Source organism: Eublepharis macularius, chromosome 2 (genome assembly GCF_028583425.1).
Source record: "Eublepharis macularius isolate TG4126 chromosome 2, MPM_Emac_v1.0, whole genome shotgun sequence".
NCBI lineage: Eukaryota > Metazoa > Chordata > Lepidosauria > Squamata > Eublepharidae > Eublepharis > Eublepharis macularius.
In genome coordinates this window covers 134,458,654-134,480,582 of record NC_072791.1, presented here as the reverse complement: position 1 = coordinate 134,480,582, position 21,929 = coordinate 134,458,654, and the positions used below count along the sequence as shown (strand labels likewise).

General features: G+C 39.4%; 1 protein-coding gene across 2 annotated transcripts in view; it reads right to left on the bottom strand.

The window, feature by feature from the left end:
- Positions 1–17,921: 17,921 nt before the first annotated feature.
- Positions 17,922–21,929, bottom strand: part of LOC129324540 (cytosolic 5'-nucleotidase 1A-like) — a 29,897-nt gene continuing 25,889 nt past the window's right edge. For both annotated transcript variants that reach the window (XM_054971850.1, XM_054971849.1), the window contains exons 6-7: positions 20,333–20,511; positions 17,922–19,277 (exon numbers count right to left, since the gene is read on the bottom strand). In XM_054971850.1, coding sequence (XP_054827825.1) covers positions 18,975–19,277; positions 20,333–20,511 — 482 coding nt within the window. In that variant the 3' untranslated portion in view covers positions 17,922–18,974. The remainder of the gene's footprint in view (positions 19,278–20,332; positions 20,512–21,929) is intronic.

Here is a 21,929-nt window from a genome sequence, read left to right as displayed (position 1 = left end):
AGTGGTAAGTACAAGGAGCCAGTCCCCCTGCCGGGAGGTTAAAAAAAACTGGCAACCCTATACAGAAGTGATTCACCAAGATCAGTTATTAGGTCCAGTCCCTGGTCAGTTTGGGGCAGTAGGAACATGTGGTAGAAGTAGGGTTGCCAATCTCCAAGTGGGGAGCACAACAAGGGAAACGCCCGGATAGTAGAAACTGCAAACAACAAGTTCGGGAATATACAATAAACAATCAGTTCGTTTTTTCTTTTTCTTATAAACACTATATTAGTGCAAAAGTGCAAAAGTGCAAAGTGCAAATGAATACATACAATGTACAATAAATACAATACAAATACAATAAGATCTCTTGTTTCATCTGTCCAAGTAGTTATGGAATAATGGCAATGTCCAAAGGGAATACCATGAAAACCCACAATGGGGACTAAGCAATATCCAAACAGAGAGTCACAATATTAGAAGGGGGGTGACCCCAGTCCAAGTTGAGGAGAAATCCAAATGTGCCGCACATTCTAATATTGTGACTCTCCGTTTGGATATTGCTTAGTCCCCATTGTGGGTTTTCATGGTATTCCCTTTGGACATTGCCATTATTCCATAACTACTTGGACAGAAGAAACAAGAGATCTTATTGTATTTATTGTACATTGTATTTATTCATTTGCACTTTGCACTTTCACACTTTTGCACTAATATAGTGTTTATAAGAAAAAGAAAAAACGAACTGATTGTTTATTGTATATTCCCGGACTTGTTGTTTGCAATCTCCAAGTGGGGCCTGGAGATCTCCCCAAATTACAAGTGATGTCTTGACTTGGAGATCAGCTCCCCTGGAGAAAAGGACTGCTTTATTTATTTATGTTACTTATAGTTCACCTTTCTCACTGCGACTCAAGACAGATCACGCAGTGTCATAATTTATGGCATTATACCTGATGAAGTCCCGCCTGTCCCCAAATCCTGTTCTCCCCAGGCTCCAACCCCAGGACTGTCTCAGCCCCAAGTTGGCAACCTAAGTAAAACATGAGATTTGTTATGAAGAAAGTCCCAGGATCAGTTCATGGCATCTTCAGTTTAAAAGATCTTAGGTAGCAGGGCCGAGAAAGGCCTCATCCTTCATGAGCCAATGACTCTCTGAATATAAATAACAAAATGAGTTTTAAAATCCATAACCTTCCATTCCAGCCTACAAAGTCATTTTCACAACCTTTAATGGAGCACCTTTGGTACAAACATGTTATTTTCAGTCTGTCAGTGTTGTTAAGAGGACAATGGAGTGAAATACACAGCCCAGTGCCTGTGTTTGAAAATGGCGTCTGGTTTACAGTTCCATTTGCTTCAGTGAGGAAAGGACACAGGGCAACAAGCCAGGCATTTTACTGGAGCATTCCAATAATTATTTTCAGGATCTGCCTAAGCTTTTGGTGATAAGGGAATTCAATCATTTATGTTTACTTAATCCTCCCAGCATACACAGCTTCAAGGACAGAAAATGTAACCTGTGTACAGAATAAGCAGGGCAAGGAACAAATGGCTAGAGCAAGCTGCTTTCTTGAAATTTGGTAGCAGGCATATCCCTAAAAAGAAATGTGAAAACCTTAACTTCAACATGCATACTTCCCTAGAATACAGAAGATGTCATATATTTTGCCTTTCAGTACAGACGTACAATTTAGTGCATTGTTCAGGTCTATCCTTGAAATCTGAAATTCAAAATATGAAAATTCATATTTTATATTAGCAAAGGAACTCTGGGTTCAATACAAGAAGTTAGAATCTCACCAGAAAAAATGGATAAAGCTGGTTGATACATTGGTATTATAAAAAGCTGGTAGATTCAGTGTACATAATGTTGGAAGAATGGATTCATTCCATAGGACTTTATAGAACTAAAAATGGCTGTTCTGTGGAACACGATTTTTTAATGAAATGTGTCCCAACAATTTTATAATACTTAGGAAGCAGGGCTGGCATACAATTAATGGCCATCAAAAGCAATTTCCATAAAAATCAGAACAGGAACACACAAACTGAAATAGCAACTGGGGGTATGCACTGAAAAACAAAATCCATTTCATTTTTGGATCCAAGCTTTCCAAACAAAATCTTTTCTGTTATTGGTTTGTTCCAGGTGGGCCAGTGCTGGTTTAGATCTAATTTATTTGAGGTTTTTTCCCATTATCTTGAGCTATGGTCCATTGCCTGCTTGCAGGGCATGTGTTTGCTGTGCATGCATGCACACATGCGTGCTGTTCTTTTCAGTGGGTAGGGTTAGGGAAACAAGGATCTGGGCAGCTGTTTTTGTACATGATAGCACCAAAATCACATAGAACACAGCCCTGCCTCCAAATCATCGACCCACCAAGTTTGAATGCACACACAACAAGGTTCCGTGTTTACGGACCCCAAAGAATGCTTGGGGAAAGGCATCAAGGCAAGCGTTGTGCTGCAGTGCATACACACACTGTCTTTTCAAGGGGGGTGGGGAAATGAGGCTCTATTTGTGCTTAACCAATATTCACATCTTTACCAACTATTACCCCCCCCCCCCGCAACTGGTTGGTTGCTGTTAAGGAAAACAGTTATAGATTATGCCTGCTGCTGCTGGCTCAGTGTCTCCCTGCACTGCCACTGCACTACAAGTAAGAACCAAACCGAAACCACAAAGTTTTCAGTGGAGGGAGCCATTACAGCTGTTTCTTGAATTTGTTTCACCATTCCAGAAGCAGCTTTAATGAACCAAATCAGTGTAGGGCCTTTATGTTGGCCAGACTAAATGCCTTCCCCTCCAGTGTCCTTCAGGGGAGATACCAGCGAGTCCCCTTTTCAGAAAGACACTGTTTGTGTGGAGCCAACCGTCCAGATACCATCCAGCATATAATGTTGGAATGCCATTTATATGATAAGTTACGAAGAATGTTGTTTGAGAGGTTCCCAATATATATTGAACACCAGAACAATTTATCCTTTTGTCATTTTCTGTTGAAGGATAATGATACAGTGATTTCTAGAGTAGTAATGGAGTTTTTAGTGGGTGTGCTTAAGATTCATACAAGCTTTGTATAAATATATTGTTTTCTGATATTTTATGTAATTTTATAGTGACTTGTTTGCTGTTTTAGATTCTTGTATGTCATTAAAGGATAGATAGATAGATAGATAGATAGATAGATAGATAGATAGATAGATAGATAGATAGATAGATAGATAGATAGATAGATAGATAGATAGATAGATAGATAGATAGATAGATAGATAGATAGATAGATAGATAGATAGATAGATAGATAGATAGATAGATAGATAGATAGAATCAGTGATGTCCAGGTGTATTTCCAGCATATTTGTTTAGTTTTGCACAAATGTAATAACAATGAAGATTTTAAATAGAGCCATCCATATAACTCTAAGGATTTATGCTAAGACTTGATAATGCAAAACTATGCTTTATTCTAATTAATTATGATTAGTTTGTGAGACTAGTTCATAGCCATTCATTTATTTAGAACATTTCTATGCTGTATCTCCAGGTCACCTGCTGGAGGTGGTTTACAATAATTCAAATCCAAATGTGGTGATTTACAATAACTGAAATCCAAAAATGCTGGTTTCATTGCTTTCATTCTGATTAAGCATCTTTGTAGCTGGAGAGTGCATGAGGATGGCACTGGGAACAATCCAGGATGTTTGTATTTGTATTTGCAGATCACGTGAATCCATGAGACTAACAGAAGTTAATAACCAAAATTAAAATGATGGTTTCAGATCCTGGTTTGATAGATCCTAACTATCCATAGTTAGTGGAGTAACCTGCATTCAACTGATAATTCTAATCATAGTAAGTTTAATTAAACCATGGATTCATGTGATATCTGAAATGAGCTTGTGTTTGACACATCCACAGATAATATTGTGTATTCTCAGTATTCCCAAGCACGTTGATGACTGCTGGTTTCAACTGACCTCTTTCCTACCCTGCAACCCAAACCCCAGTTTTCCAAGACTGGCTGCCCCTTGGTTTCTTGTGATTTCCCTGTTTCTCAATTTCTTTGTAGATGACCTAAATAACAACTGAGTAGCAGGCAGCATTTCATTTTTTGGCAAAGTGTTCAAGTGGGCAGTGGCTTGGCAGCTCCAGGTGCCAAAGAGATGGATTTCTTGGACCTACTTCAATCCAGATTCAGTCTAGAAATGATACGGGAGTGACCTTGGGGTGACCCTGACTAATGATCTTTGCTGGGAGGTAAGATGAGGAGTATATCCCTGTTGATTCTCCTGAACCTCTTAGTGGCTTTCGACACCATCAATTATGGTATCCTTCTGGAGTGGCTGGCTGGATTGGGAGTAAGGAAACACTGTGCTTTCGGGGTTCCAGTCTTACTTATTTTAGAAAGGGGTGCTGGGGATCCTGTTGCTTGGCTCCATGGCATTTATGCCATGGGGTCTTGCAAGGCTCCATTTTATTCCCCATGCTGTTTAACATCTATATGAAACTGCTGGGAGAGGTCATCCGGGCATCGGGTACCACTAAAATGTGAATGATACCCAGCTCTATTATTCCTTAACAGTTGAGTTGGGTGGAACTATTAAACAAGAATGACCCAGTTACACTTATATTTAGTAATTTGTAATATTTTAAATCCCACTTTTCTCCCAATGTAATCAGGCTCCAGGGCAGGACTACATAAAAAGTAAAGCAGCAACAGAATAATTATACAATTAAATAATACCACCACATGAATAAAACCAGGTAATTTCTGCCCTGAGAATTATACAAAAAACAATCCATGTGTCCATAATTCAAAGATCAATTTTTAATTGGCCCCCAAAGCCCTCTTTAAAATCTGGGTTTTTAGCCTCTCTGGAATGCCAGCAAGGTGAAAGCCTTCCTCGCCTCATTAAGGAGGGGGCAATGATTGGAAAAGCTCATGTCCTCTCAATATCAGATCATACCATTGAGGGGGAAGGTGATACAGAAAGAAGGCACTGATAGGCCAAGTAGAGCTGCCACGTGGCAACACAGAAGAAGAGAGAGTCCTTCAAGTATGTAGGTCCCAGATCATGAAGGGCTTCAGAGGAAAGCACCAGCACCTGGAAACAAATACACAGCCAGTGAAAAGATCTCAAAATGGGAGTAGCATGCTCCCAGCAGATCCTAGTACTGAATGTAAACTACTTTGAGAGAAAAGACACTCCTTTAAATCCAACCTAGGAACAACACCAGATCCATTTGTGGTGAAATTACAATAACAGCTCCTTAAAAGTCTTGGCATCTTCTCAATAATGAAGAGAATGTACAAAATTGTTGAGAGAATCATGGACAGGATACACATGGAAGACAGTCATGATCTGTACCATGATCTAGTGCCTATTATTATTCTATAATAACATCAAATGCCTACTGAGTAGATCTGGCTTTTGTACTTTATCCTCAGGGCAAAGAGGCCAGCTGGTGCACATCAACACAGCTTCAGAAAGGCAGGTCAAGCTACACTGGTTACATCTGTTGGCTATCTGTCCTTGTATTTGGAAACAGTTTTGGTTAGCTTCCCAGGCTTTGATTTTGGTTAGTTTCCCAGCCTTGTCAGGCAGCTGGATATTAAGCCCTCAATTATGCAATCGAAATATATTTAGCCAGAAATCTTGCCCGATTTCTGTTGAAGCACATTACAACCATGTCTGTCCTCCTGGCCAGAAGCCTCTGCAGTATGTTCAGCTTAGCTGCCTAGCCTGATATCCATTCAATAAGCATAAAGTTCACCCACACTACTGCTTGGTCAAAAGCAGTTGCACGTGCAGCAAGATAAAGCTGCTTCAACCTAGAATGTGCACAGCTGACACTGGAGCCTCTACACATTACAAAGTCCTCATTCAATGGGAGGCTCTCTCCTTCAGTTGGGGTCAAGGCAGAACCACCAGCTGACTTCCCTTTGTGCTGTTTCTCATTCTTAAAGTACCAACAGAACAGCTATGATGGCAGCTATGTAAGAAATGTGATTTCACACATTTGATTTCACAAATGGGGCCAACAGCAGCTCTGTGGGGTGCATTAGAAGATGGAGACGATGGCAACCACCACTTCTGCTCACACACCCGAGTTGCAAGGAGAAAAGGCTCGTGTGAGTTTGGGAGGCATAATGTTTGATTCAAACTCCTTGTGTTGTTGCCTGACAAACACAAGGACTTAATGAATAAAGAGGCTGTATAGTACTGGAGTGTGACTAAACATTGCTTTGTAAAACCTCTAAGAAGGCTAGAAGAGAAAACAAAAAACCTGACTCAGTCAATTTGGAGTTACTGATAGATAAAGAAATGAGATGAGAGAGTGACCATTATTTCCTCTTTTCAAACATTTTTTGCCCAGTCACCCTTCACCCTGTATCCTAATATAACTTGACCGAGAGCACATGGTTAGTCCCTTTCTCAGCAATCAAGTAATTATGCATTCCTTTTGATCCAGGGCAACAAAATTATTCATATTTCTGAATAATCTTACCATGTCCTTCCATCTTCAAATGGTTCTTTTCTGCATCACTTTCCTGTTTTAGCCTATTTCCTCTTAGTCAGATGTTTGATATGTCACCCAAGATTGCCAGGAAAGCCTTGAGGAAAGGTTTAATGAAGAAGGTTCATTTGATGAGGCTATGTGGTAGGTCTGACTTCCTGCAGTGGAGTGTCTCCTATAAGATAGCAAATAAATTGTGATAATTTGATACAACTTTAGTGGGATGATGTGATGGTGGCCATCTTCTTGTAAAAAAGAGGCAAAATTGTGAATTGACATGATCATTGATTATAGCTATAAAAGAGAGGGCTGTGGTTGTAAATCTTGCTTATCTCTGTACTGTTTACATGGATTAATTTTCTAAGTCAGGGTGGCAAGGATCGAACTGGCATAATGATTGGGTATGTGCTGTGCAGGAAGTGGGAGGGAATGTCTGGAACATAAAACAGTGCTTCCTCATATGTCACTTTTTATTTATGATGGCTAATCCAAAAATAATTCAGGTCATCCAGGCTGAGGAGAACTTTGAAACAATACCTATACATTCCCACATAGAATTGTGTGCATAAAAATCTAGCATATTAAAAAAAATAGAGGATTTTAGCTTAGATGTCTCTCTAATGTGCTAGTTTTATGTACATGCATGTGTAAAGTCTCTGTCACTCACAATTTTCACGTGGCTAAGGATTTAAAATATGCAGTCCCCTACTTGCATTCTTAATGAACATTAAGAAGAGCATTATAACTATTACTTTTAATTTATTAGGTTCCATGTTACATCTCCATCTTCAGGGCAGTCTAAGAGCAGAACCACAAGTGACAAAAGGCACAGATTGGACACTTGTCAGCTTCCCTCAAGTTTTGATGGGAAATGTAGGCAGCTTGGCGGAATGTTGGACAAGTGACAGTTGAAAAGTCCATTGGACAGCAGTCAGAGAGCGAAGCTGCGAGACCAGGATGCCTACATTTCCCATCAAAACTTGAGGGAAGCTGACAAGTGTCCAATCTGTGCCTTTTGTCACTTGTGGTTCTGCTCTTAGTGATTCAGGGCCCTTAGGCAAAGGTCCAGAATGGGACTCCAGAATCCCATGGCAGACTGCCTGGCCACCTAATACATACAGGTTCCTAAAACACATAGACTAAATGGCTGAAAAGGGCTCTGTTGTGTGAAATGGGGAAACTATATAGCATAGGCAGATGATGTAGATCGTGTTTATGATGAGCCAGGATTTTCATGGAAGTGGCACCATAACCTGCCCATCATACACGGTCCTCCCATTTTCCTGTAATAATTCAGAACAGGATGCAATCATGCAGAAATGGTAACCATTCACTCCAAGAATAACAATCATACCTTCATGCTGACTGCTGACTTCAAAAGGGAAACTTCTATCATATCAACAGAAACACATTGCAATTGCATTTGCACTGCAGCAAAGTTTCTATACACAGAGGTTTAAAAGGGCTTATCACAGTTCTTTCCACATTGCTTTTGCATTTAGCACTACTCTGCTCTTGTCCCAAAAGAAACAAAGAAGATGCCTCATCTGGAGGAATAGGGATTGAACAAATCAAGTTTATATTGAAAAGTTGTATACTGTCCTCTAGTGGACACTATGGGCAAATATAAATTGATTAAAGGGGGAGAAAACATGTATTCATCTTTTTCATCAAAAAGTAAAAACTTACTGTTAGGTCAGTGCCAGCAAATGCATCTGGTAAAACTAATATCCTAAATGTGAACAGCACTGAAATCTGGTTTATTTAATATAAATAGAGGTACCCGTCAGGGTTGTCCGCTTTCCCCCCTCCTTTTTGCACTTGCTGTGGAGCTGCTAGCAGAAGCCCTTAGGCAAAATCCTCAGATCCATGGTATTAAAGTGGGGAACTATGAACGTAAGGTTTCACTTTACACTGACGATATTTTATTTTTTACTTCTTCACCAGTTGATCCTTTAGAATCAATCTTGCAAACCCTACACTTGTTTAGTTTGATTTCAGGTTTAATAGTTAATCAATCGAAATCAGAGCTGTTTCCCATTAATTTGACCCCTAGTTCAGTAGCTAAGTTACAAACACAATTTACATTCAAATGGGTTACTAAGAAGATGAGATATCTAGGAGTTTATATCCTCGTACTCTTGAATGATGTCATTCAAGTAAATTTTGATGAACTTTTCAAATCTGTGCTGATCCTTTTTTCTAAATGGAAAAAACAAAGTTACTCATGGCTTGATAGTATCTCACTGGTTAAATCTTTCATTCTCTCTAAGTTTATGTTTCTGTTCCTATCCCTCCCAGTTAAAATACTTAAAAAAAAACCAACTTTGGCAAAGGGCTCTCAATGAGTTTATTTGGTCTGGTTGCAAACCAAGAGTTGAGTTTCAGATGTTACGTCGGCACTCAAGTTTAGGTGGTCTGAATGTCCCAGACCTGTCTTTATATCATGCTGCCTCTTCTTTGGCTCCATTGATTCAGGCTTTAAAATTGAATCCAACAGAAGCCTGGATCTCTGTAGAAAGTTTCTTTTCTTCACCACTTTCCTTACCAATAACCATCTGGTCCTCAGCTAAAAACAGGCCAGTTATGATCTCCTCCAATTCCCTATTAGACAACATGCTGAAAACTTGAGAGAAATATAGGAAAATCTTAGCTCTTGGTATTTCTCCCCTAACACCTTTTATTAACCAAGATTGGTTTCTACCAGGAAAGGATTTAAGTGAGTTTAAGGAATGGAAGGACTCTGGGTTATTGATGATTATTAATTAGAATAAAAATGGGTCAATTCTGGATAAATCTACAGTGGAAGAAAGATTCAGAATTAGGATATCTTGGTTTAGATACCTTCAGCTGAAACATCTGTTCACCAAACTGATCAGGTCCAAGGATTTGCTTCGGCCCCTAACTCCTTTTGAGGAAATGATTTGGAGTGGGAAAGATGGCAAACAGGGTATGATTTCAACCCTCTACAAATGATTATTAAGGGTGACACGTAAAGACCCTCTTCCACACCAAAAAAAATGGTCTGATTCTTTACAATGGGTTTTCTTGGAATCTGATTGGAAACAGACATAGAACTCGCCTTCCAATAAATCTAGTTGGAATATTAAACTCCAATTTTACAAGCTGTTGTCAAATTGATATTTAATGCCACATGAATTGAATTGAATTGAATAGGTCGTTGAGCCCTCTATGCTGGAGATCTTGTAAGCAGGAAGGCATGACCCTACATATGTGGTGGGAATGCCATCTCGTTCAAGAACTTTGGAGAGTGGTTCACAAAGAGATATCCAACTTGGTGGGTCTTTCGTTGCCATACTCCCCGGAATTTCTCCTATTGGATTTTTGGCCCAACTCTTTGCTAGATAGGAATAGTAGATCTCTTGTTTCGATGTTGGTTGCCTCTGCTCGTTTGGTTATTGCTACGAATTGGAAATCCCTCATAGGCCCATTGTTAAAAAAATGGTATCAGAAAATCTGGGAGCTATATTTGATGGGTAGGATTATACATAATCCATTTTTTGGGGGAACTTGCATATGGTAGTCCCTTTATTCAAGTATAATAAAATATGGAAACCAATTTTAGATGTTTTGCATGCCAAAGATGTAATCCCCTCAATGCAACAAAGTTTAAATGCTTGTTTATTGTAATTTTGGGTGGTTTAACAATTTGCCAAGGGCTGTTTTGATTATTTCTTTTATGGTTTAATTTTAATTCTTTTCTTGTTTGAATTTTATGATTTTATCATTTCTTGTATTAAATCTTCAAAAAAAGAGAAATAAATAAACTCTGTAAAAAAAGAAACACTAAATAACTTGTCAATAATGGTTAGTGAATAAGAATATCTCTAGCAGAATATTTGAATAAAACAAGCAGGGGACCTGAAGGACTTGCTGGAGGCATCTCATTTTTCTCTCCCCCATTTTTTCCTCTTTCCATTTACCATAGGCTGTCAACTTGTTTTGCTCCCTTCTCTCCTTCCCACCCACCCACCAACATAACTTCATCTGCCCCCCCTTTCTTCCTGGCAACTTCTCTCCAAGATTTTTTTAAAAAATTATTTAAGATCTCAGATTTTTCTACAAACTTGGTTTCCTCCCCAGGTTTATAGAAAGACCTGTCTCATCTGTCCATGGCTCCAATCTCTGGATTTAAGTATCCATTTTGCCATGTTGAGAATTAGATATACTGAATTGGGGTTGTCTTTTATTCAAAAAATAATGTCTTGAAAGGCTGAAGATCATTAGCAAATAAATTTTGTGAGATCAAATTCGACATGGTAGCCTTCTAAGTGAGTTTCTAAGTGGAATCTGCGTTTTTCAGTCATTTCTAAAACTACTTCAGTCATTTCTAAAACAGGTTTGAACATCCAGTTATCCCATTTTGGAAAAATCATCACAGCCACCTGTAATTTAAAAACAGATTTTTTGAAATCAACTAGTAAGTTGTTAAATCACAAGGCTACTGGACATGCTCCCCCCATTGTTTAGTTTCAATGCCTATTACTGGACTCTTATTGAGGCCAGACTATTTACACACATTGACCAATTGTCCAGAGAATGGGAATAAAGTATAATGATTCCCCTATATACGTAGAACTGTAAACAGGAGCATAACAGGAGCAAAGATACAGCTGTTTTGGTCTGTGGAAAATTGAAAATCTAGAATCATCATAAAAAGTTATAGTAATAGAAGGAGAAACCAGTGTCCCAAAAGGTAACATTGTCCATTGCTTTGCTTTTTGTTAATAATTTTTATTGGATGGGTCAATACAATCAAATTAAAATACATGTACAATTCATTTAATTTCCCACAGCTATATTTCCCCACCCCTCCCCTCCCCCCTTTCCATGTTGACTTCCAACAGCACTCCAACCCCCCATTATTATTATCACATTATTTCTATACTATAGTTGTTCTTGTCTCGTTATTGGTAAAGATCTTAACTATATCTTATCTTACTTAATATCTTTAAAACCCTTCAAAAGACCATAATTGTCCCTTAACATCCCATCTCTTTTCCATATATTTTTTTTAGTTTTTTCCAATCTTCCAAAAACCCTTTTCGGATCTTGATCTTCCAAATTTCTTGTTAACTTCTCCATTTCAGCCATGTACAACAATTTCCTTGTCCATTCTTCAATTTCAGGTATTTCTTCTTTCTTCCAGTATTGAGCATATAACATTTTTGCTGCTGTTATCATATAATATAACAATGTCTTATCATTTCTATTAACATCTTCTAAATGCAAAGATAATAACAACATTTCTGGGTTTTTAACAACATTATACTGGAGTATCAAAGACATCTCAACACAAATTTTAATCCAAAAGTCTCTAGCCTTTCGGCAAGTCCACCACATATGAAATAGAGAGCCCTCATGCTCCTTACATTTCCAACACTTATTGGATAGCTGTTTATTGGTTATGGCTAATTTTTTCGGTGTTAAATACCATCTATATATCATTTTATAGCCATTCTCTCTTATACTGGTACATGTTGATATTTTTAACGTGTTTTTCCACAATTGTTCCCACACTTCCATCGTTATTTCATTATTACAATTTATTGCCCACTTCACCATCTGTACCTTGACTGTTTCATCTTCTGTGAACCACTTCAATAACAATTTATACATTTTTGAAATTGCTTTAGTATTATCTCCTAACAAAAGTTCTTCAAATTCTGAGTTTTTAATTCTAAAACCTGTTTTCCTTTGGTCTGTGTCAAATAAATCTTTTATCTGTCTATATTGTAACCAACCATACTTAAAAGGCAACTCCTCATTTGGTTTAAGCTTCAGCTCCTTATCTGCTACTTCTGTTAAGTCCTTGAGGGTAAGCCATTCTTTTCCCTTATACTCTAGATTTGGGTTGATCACCTCAGCTGGTATAATCCACAGTGGTTTCTTCTGATCTATATACTTTTTGTACTTTAGCCAAGTCAACAATAAATTCCTTCTCAAATAGTGGTGCTGGAACATTGCATCCATTTTATACTTATCGTACCACATATATGCATGCCATCCAAAAAGCTTATTATAGCCTTCCAAGGTTAACAAATTATGATTGGTTAAAAACACCCATTCTTTTAACCAGACTAGGCATATCGCTTCATGGTAAAGTCGAAGATCGGGTAACTGCATTCCACCTCTTTCCTTCGTATCACAAAGTACTTTCATCTTTACTCTGGGTTTCTTTCCTGCCCACACAAACTCCGATATTTTCTTCTGCCATTTTTCCAATTGCTTTTTGTCTTTAATGATTGGTATTGTTTGCATTAAGAACATAATTCTGGGCAGCACATTCATTTTAACTGTGGCAATCCGACCAAACCACGATAAATTTAATTTATTCCATATTATCATGTCTCTTTCAATTTGTGACCAGAGCTTTTCATAATTATTCTTAAATAAATCAATGTTTTTAGCTGTCAGCTCTATTCCCAAATATTTAGTCTTGTGTACCACTTCACAGTTTGTAAGTTCACACAATTCCTGTTGCTTCTTCTTGGTCATGTTCTTAGTTATTATTTTTGATTTCTTTTTATTTATAAAAAATCCTGCTAAGTCTCCAAATTCTTTAATTTTATCCAGTAATCTTGGCAAGGTTTGTATTGGGTCTTCTACTATAAACATCACATCATCTGCAAAAGCTCTTAACTTATAAGAAGATCCCTTTATTTTTATCCCTTTTATGTTGTCATCTTCTCTAATCTGCCTTAGTAATATTTCTAAGACCATAACGAAGAGCAAAGGTGATAGTGGACATCCTTGTCTTGTACCTTTCCTTATTTCAAACTTCTCTGTCAGGTCGTCATTGACACAGATTGTCGCTCTTTGTTCTTTATATATTGTTCTCACTGCTTCTATAAATTCTTTACCTAAATCCATCTTTTCCATTAATGCAAACATAAAATCCCAGTTCAAATTGTTAAAGGCCTTCTCTGCATCTGCAAAGAAAAAGCCAACTTCTTTGTCTGGTCGTTTATCAAAATATTCAATAGCATTTATAACCACTCTCAAGTTGTCTTTTAATTGTCTGTTTGGTAGGAATCCAGCCTGATCCTCTCCTATAAAATCCATTAGCCATATCTTTAGCCTGTCTGCTAATATTCTTGCCATTATTTTATAGTCATTGTTTATCAGTGAAATTGGTCTGTAGTTTTTCACATCTGACAAGTCTTGTGATTCTTTCGGGATCAGAAGAATGCTCGCTTCATTCCATGTGTTTGGAAGTCCTTTTCCTTGAAGTATATCATTCATTATATTTTTTTAGTATCGGTACAAGGTCCTCCTTCATTACTTTATAAAATTTAGCTGTGATCCCGTCCAGTCCTGGTGCTTTTCCGATCTTTGTTGCTTCTATTGCTTGTATAATTTCTTCCTCTGTTATTGGAGCATTTAGTCTCTGCTTCATATTTTCTGATATCTTTGGTAAATCTGTTTTTTGCATATATTGATCTATTCTAGTTCCTTGTTACTGATGGCTCTTATTTGTTCCTGCTGTATTTTGATCTCTTGTCTTATTGATTTTCCCAGGTTTTTTCTTTAGTTCCTGTTGAAAGAGCTTTAAAATGTTTCTCTCTCATTTATTCATCTGCTTCAGATTATTTATAAAAGATTTCTTTCACAAGGCTGTCTTGTGTTGCTGGAGGATTATGTTTCCCTAATCAGCTGGAAGAGGAATTATAGCTGTGGTTCTGTACTACACTTATAATGCAATCCTAAACAGTTATAGCCTTCTAACTCTGTAAATGACCATGTGCTTAGGAGGGTGTAACTCTGTTTAGGATTGGATGTTTATCCTCGTTAACATCCTGCAGGACTTTGTTCTCACACAGTCACAGTTTAAGTATGTTTACCCAAGAGTAAGTCCTATTTGTGGCCTTTCAAGGGCAGCAAAGATCTGGCCACTGTGGTGCATGCCCTGATTACATCTAGATTAGATTACTGCAATGTACTCTACATGTTGTTGTCCTTGAAGTTTTCAGAAACTTCAACTGGTGAAGAATGCTACAGCTAGGAGTGGGTCATAGGTAGGGACTATATCACTCTAGTCCTGACCCATCTACACTGATGCTCAATATGTGTTCAAGCAGAGTTCAAGGAGATGATACTGACATTTAAAGCCCTACGTGCTTTGGACCAGCATACCTGAAGGACTGTCTACTCCTTATGAGTCTACTCAGACCCTATGGTCATCGTCTGAGGCCTTGCTTTGAGGTTAGGTGCGTAGCAACCTGAGAGAGGGCCTTCTCAGTCCTGGCACCCAAACTCTGGAACTTTCTCCCCAAAGAGACTTGCCTGCTGTCTTCTGTTGCCCTCTTCTGCCAGCAGGCAAAGGCTTCTTTGTTCTGCCTAGCATTCCCTCAGTGATGGCTTTTTCCTCAGTGATGGTTTTTGTTTGGTTTTAATGGTTTTTAAGATGCGCTTTTATTGTGTATGTCTTAGTTGCCTTAGTAACCCTAATGAGGGCAGAACAGAGGGGTATACACCTTGTAAATATATAAATGTTAAAGGGACAGTACATTTTTATACAGGCTAGTTGGCAACTCTAGACCCGCACTACCTCAGATGGAAAACAAGCCCACTCTCAGTTCCTCAGTATCTCCCCCTTCCTTCCTCTTTCAGTGTTTTCCTTTGAGCAATAATTTTGGATCCTATTTTCTCTTTGTGATTATATCATTTGATCTCCTTTTTAGAATGCCAATGAGTTTGTAGTGCTATTTCACTGGAACTGAAAATTAATAATGAAACTATTTGACTCTTACAAATCCCCCTGAACCATTATCACCTCCCCCCCCCACTTTACTATAATCTTTTAATTATGCATTGCCATGACCCCTTCATCTTTGCAGTGGCTATTTAAAAATAATGGGAGGGAGGAGCAACTGGGAGCAAACCAAGGAATAGTATTACCAACCTACTACTCCTCATGGCAGGTGCATCAGTAGTGCTTTACAAGTATCTTCTTAATTCTCTCCCCTTAATGATGTCCCCATCCCGCTCTCCAAGAGTCTGCCGTCAAGGTAAGACCCAAAAGCTGGGCCCAGGGCGGTGTTGGGATGTTTGCAAGTGTCCTACGCTCAGTCATGAAAGAGTTAAGTTGTTATTCTGTTTGTTTAGTCAGATAGCTAGTTAGCATAGGAACACTTAGGCCTATGCTAAATGTTCCCACCATAGAAAGGGGAGTCTTTAGTCTTAATGAAGGAATCTAGGATTGTCTATTGGATGAGCCACTTCATTGGGGGGCAATTAGCAAGCAACATATACTAAGGTTTTATTGGTCTTTGTTCAGTCTTTGCTCAGTCTCAGACTCTAAGTTTCTCTCTCTAAGCTCCTAGTCTAGCCATCAAGATGTAGTTAGTTAGCTAGTCTTTATTTTCTGACCAAATGTATCCCTTTTTCCTGTTATTTAGTAAAGTATTTTTATAGAGCTAAAACCACAGAAGTCTGTCTACTTATTTCCAATGCGCTAATATCAAACTCTGCTACCTTACTCATCTATTTTTAATCTCACCCGCCAACAGGCGGCCAGGTGGCTCTGCCCCAATCCCACCTTGCTGCACTCTGGGGCACCGCCTCCTAGGCTTGCCACTCAACCCTATTCAGGCCAGGCTTCCTTGGGCCATGGCCTAGCAGAGGCCGGAAGTGGCTGCAGCTTTGCAGTCGTCATCATGCACCAGCCCAGCCTCTGGGTGGGGTGGGGCCCCCAGTTCCCAGATGGCATCACCTTGGCAGCAGCTGTTCAGCCCCCAGCATTCTGCTCGCAGGCCAACAGGCGGCTAGAGCAGCACTGGTCCAACGTGAGTTACTGTTGTGCTTGCCCTCTGCTTCTGCCCTTGCCTGTCTTCCCTCCTGCCCAGTCTCCAGGCCAGTGGGCCTTCAGGAGAGTTGTGGCCACCTGTGGAGGATGGTGGGCGCAGAATGGGCCAAGCTGCAGCACCAGCTCTGGACAATAATTAAAAATAAAAGCATCTTAAATAGCAGGATTGTGTGGAAAACTGTGTGAAACCAGGGAGAACAACTGTAGCTAGCTCAGCTCTCCTGCAAGCCTGATTACTTCTTTTGTTTATGTTATCAAGTGTCAGCAATGCCTTTCCATTCTCTACCTCAGAAACACAGGTGAGTCCTTATGCAAAAGAATAAATGGACATACATCTGATATTAGAAATCACAACACTCAAAAAACAGTTGGAGAACATTTTAAACTTCCAGGACATTCCACTGCTGACCTAAAAATGGCTGTCCTCAAACAGAGAAATGTCAATGAGAGATTACAACATGGAGCTGAAGTGTTCATTCAGAAATTTAGAACAATGGAACCCCACTCCCACCCCAGGGACTGAATAGAGACTTAGAATTCTTATGTCAGTACCGATGCTAATTTCTGCTGTAATCAAACTGCACTGTACCTTTACATCCTGATGCCCTCCCTTGTAACATTCTATCCACCCTTTGGCTGGGATATAGAGGCTCAGGGATTTTCGTTCCTACTAGTGTCTGAAGAAGGGAGCTCTGACTCTAAAAAATTTACACTCTGAAAATCTTGTTGATCTCTGATCTTGTTGGTCACTGGACTCAAATCCTGCTCTTCTTTGTTTAAGTATGTCTGTAGTATGTCTGTAGTAACTCCTTCTATGTAGTATGTCTGTAGTAACTACTTTTTCACATATACCATGGAGAAGGGCAGCAATCACCTGGCATTAATGACTTAACATTTTAAATTTGTTCACAGTTAATTCCCATTTTTAAAAATTGTTTCAAATGTTGTGTGTACTCTGAATACTTCTCTCTTCAAAGCCATTTGATTCTGACACACATTCACAGATACTGTGAGGGACGATTTTACTGTTATTCAATGGGACATCACCAGAGCCTGTGTGATAAGACTTAAGAGTTTGGCATACTAGGGATGAGGTGACACAACTGAGTTGACAATATTGGACTGGACAGATGGCTATCCCAAGCAGTGGCTCAGTCTTCTAAGCCCATTGACCACGGAGAGCTTTTTGTTGTTTCCATACAACATCATTCTCTAATTGTCCATCTCTCACCTTTTCCTCTGCTTTGGTGTGTTTTCTAAAATCTGCTTTGGTAAGATTTCCTGAATGATCATACTATCATGGTTTGGTCACCATGTAGACAATAAAATTCAGATTTTTTAAAAAAATCTTTGGTCCCTCACCACCACTCCGGACTTTTTTTCTGGAATTTTAAGAAAACCAGTTATAGGTATATTCCTATAGCAATGATCAAACTATAGTAATATACCTACAGCTGTTTTTTTTATTTTGTTGGTCATTGAAGATATTTTTTGGCCTAACAGTGATCGAAGCACTTCCAGATGTGTCTTAAAAGAGCCTCTGGCTTGCCAATAGCTATTTGCTTCCATGAGAAAGAAACATGGGGCGAGAAGTCAAGCATTTTATTGGCGCTTTCTAGGAAGATTCTGAAAAGTTTTTTTGATAAGGGCATTAATATCATCTATGCATTATTTCAAAGGTAGAAAAAATGTGTTTACAAACTAAACAAGGCAGAAGCAAATGGTAAGAACACAAACCTGAAAAGGTTTGGAAACTGTGCTGTATTATGTTTCATCTAGCAAACCTGTTTATATTATACACATCTGCATACTTTGTATACAGATCTGATAAACAGACTAATTTTCAAATGTCCAAATATGTAGCAGCAAAGATTTTGTTCCAAAGCAAGAAAGTGAACAGGATAGAACTGAGTAATGTTATATCATGGACACAGGAATGTCTCTCACTACTATAATTCATTGATTATTTCATTGGTCATATAGAAATTGTTCTTTTCTCATTTTATATTCAATTTGTGGCATTGGAAAAAACATACTTGCAACCCCCTTCCCCCAAGACACCGATATTAATTTGCTGTATAAAATCCTGAAAGATACTGGCCACATCAAACTCTCTGTAAGGTCAAAAAGAGATTAAAGTTTTTCAACAAGGTTGAGATATACAAGTACAAGGGTTCCTTGTGGAGAAAATCCAATGCAGTATTCAGAGAACATAGTGAATTTTGTTTTGCTTCCAGAGCAAAATATTGAAGATGTATCTTATGGGGGCATTTTCTGTGTTCTTGTAGTATGGATCTGCTGTTCAGTGCTTGCAGATTTTGTTAGGAACCACTTCTGTAAGAACAGGACATAAAAATTTAAATGGTTAGGCAGAGGAACAGTGAGTTGGTTAGTTATATTGTAGGTTTTTCTCTTCTTGTTCTTGGGTTTGTTTGTTTTTTTGCATTTTGAGCTTGCTGCTGCTGCTGAATTGTATCACTCGACTTATTCCAGGTATATCACAGCAATACCTCCATCATATCCAATTCTGTTTTCTTTGTTCTAAAGTGTGTTCAGTGTGGATTCAGAGCTCCACCCTTTCCTTTCAGTTGTTGCCTAGATGCCACAGTCAATTCTAGTGCTGCAATACTGAGGGCTGTTTCAACAATCACAGGGGACCAAGGCAGAGGGTATGCCAGCATCCTGGGCGCCCTGGATATTGTGAAGACCATCATCAAAGAAGATATGGGGCTGGATCTTGGACAAGATAGGACCTTTGGGAGCTCCATCCATGAAGAAGGCTTCATCAATTGCCAGGCCCCACTCTCGAAGAGTTTTGATGGTCCGAATGCCCATGTCACGGCCACTGCGGGCAGTTACCAAGTAGGTGCGGATGGGAGAGTCCTCTTGACCAAACTTCTTGCGCATCTTCCCAAGATGCAAAGCAAAGGCTTTCAATGGGCCCTTCAAAATTAGGGTAAATAAGGGAGGAGGGTTATTGAACTATTCCACAGAACAGAGAGAGAACAGAAACTGAGCAAATAATCTCCCCCAGTAAACAATGATATTAGAGACAAAGTGATCTTATTTTATCCACATGACAACTAGTTACAAAAGCTATTAGTAGGAATTGCAAGGCAGAATCCACCAGTTTTTGCTAGATGAATTAGGCCCTTCTATACTGGAGAGGAAGAGCAGAAGAAGCAGGAAAGAAAGATGGAGGAGAAAGTAAAGCCCATAAAAGAAGAATAAATCTGTTTGTAAGAAGCTTGCCAGATGCATCAAACTACTCTCTGTTTGCATTAAACTACAAAACCAGTTTTGAGCATAATGCATATGTTTGTGTGTTGTGATTATCTGTAATTCAGCATATAACTATGTCCATTGAAAGTATTGTGTTTGAAATTATAGAAAAACTCTGATGTTGTGTTTGAACCCTGGTTGTTCAGTCACAGAATCATGGTAATTAATTAACAACTATGTATATGTAAGCTCGCCCATTATCTCTCAGGCCTGCACAAGCCCCATGACTAAGTCAACACAGCCCACCAGAATGGTTGCAAACTCCCGGGAGAAAGAGTCCTGTCCCTTTCATAGAGACTTAATGTGATACAATTTATCAGGTGACGTTATTTACCTCCATGTCATGAAAAGCTGCTCCTGTCATTTCCCACACATTAAGCATCTATAAAAGGGGCAGGACATTTTTCTCCAGTGTGTTGATATCCCTACCCATCAGCCACATACCACAAGGGGGCCAGTGAACCTTCTGCTCTGCTGACTGGGACTGCAAAAATGTGTGTGTATAGCACTCGGCAGGTCACAACATAATCTATGGTGGGTTGTGTCAGAATCAGATTTGGTGGGTCACAAGTTGTACAGGCTTCGTGTGCCTAAATGGTGGTAAGTAGTAGAAATAAGCAATCACCCATGCATGCAAAAAAGTGTCTGCATGTTAAGTGGGTGCAGGAAAGGAATGAGGGTAGGGAAATTGTCTTAAGTAAAATAGGCAAGCTTACCTCTCCCATGGGCACAGCTTCCATAATTTTCTCATACCGAACAGCTTCCTCCAGCCCCTTCTCACGAAAGATGCGATCAGTCTCATCAGAAAAGAGTACAGCGTCACCATCAAAGACCACACGCAGCTGAGTGCTGGGAGCTTGTATCTCCTGCTGGAAGATGAGTGCTGCTGAAACTCCTGTGAGACAAACAAGCTGGCTGAAAGTGGCTTTTCAAAGACACCCGACAAATACACCTTGGCAGGGCCCCAATGGAAATATTCCTTTCCCTAATAAGAAACGGTCTCCCGAGCTTAAAGCAGGGAGGAAGAGGCAGATGAAGCATGGTTGCACTGGATGAACATGTTGACTGTCTGAGGAATGCTCTGTCGATGCACAACCTTCTTACGAAAAAGCGTAACATTTTTGTAACATCACAGCTGATGGCTGTCATCAGCATTCAGAGGAAGGAGAACAGGTTGCCTTTGAAGCAGCTGTCTACATTGTGGGAATATTCCCCATGTGGAGGTTGTGTGAGGAGGGAGAAAGGAAACAGACTTTAGTCTCCCCCTTCTTCTTGCTGTTGGAATAGAGGTGCCTCTTCATGCCTGGACACTGCAGGGAGGGGAAGTATTTTTCCCTTTTCTCTATGCCCAGAATAAGTATGTGTGTGAAGCCTGTCTTTGAGCTAGAAGCTTCTTTCAGCTCTTTTCTGTGCCTTTTGCGCTCTCTCTCTCTCTCTCTTTTCTTGTGCTATCCTGTGCAAGCATGGAAGAGAAACATCCATCATCTCATACTTCCACTCACATGCAGCAGGATTAGCTGGCCACTTGTAATAGGGAATTATGTTATTTAGATTAGGTTTCTGTTTTTCTTCTGGTATTACAAAAAATGCATGTGAATCAGTTTAAATAAAAGAAAGTTATCTGTTGCAACATACTGGCTTAAAGAGTTTTTTTTAACCACACATGATTTCCTGACTGTGCAACTTTGCTGCATTAATTAACAACTATTCGCAATACTTGCTAGCTGGGTGGGCCAGTGTTTTTCAAGATATTTTTTCAGAAATGTGAAAAAAAAACATTGCAGGGAAGTTTCTTCCTCTTTAAGAAGGAGCAGACTTTTTACAACCAATGAAGCTGGAAATGTGGAACTGAGTTCACTAAACAGCAAATTCACTGTGGGCTGGTTCCTAGGATTTATCTCAGGAAATAATGTGGTGTAAACCCAGAGAGCTTTTGAGCAACCCTTGATAATGCCTCTCTGCTTGCCCTTATTGCTGGGACTGGGTGGTTTTGTTAAGAGAATGCTTTTGGAACTGGTGGAAGGGTGGAAGGACATGAAGGAGGGAGGGATGGTAGGCCTGGGATATAAAGTTAAAGGAAATGGCAACATATGCAAGCTAAGCTTGCCTCTTCTCCCTGCCACCTCTTACCTGGCTGGTGGGGGTGCAAGAAATGTGCAAGAACACTGTGCTGTGGGTGAAGCGAGCTCTCATGTGCTTCCAGTGTGACGCAGACATAATGCGTCATTCCTGGTGCAACATGGGGCACAATTTATGTACATGCCCCATGCCCTCGCATCCCCTGGTTTGCTGCCCTAGGGACCTGGCAACTCT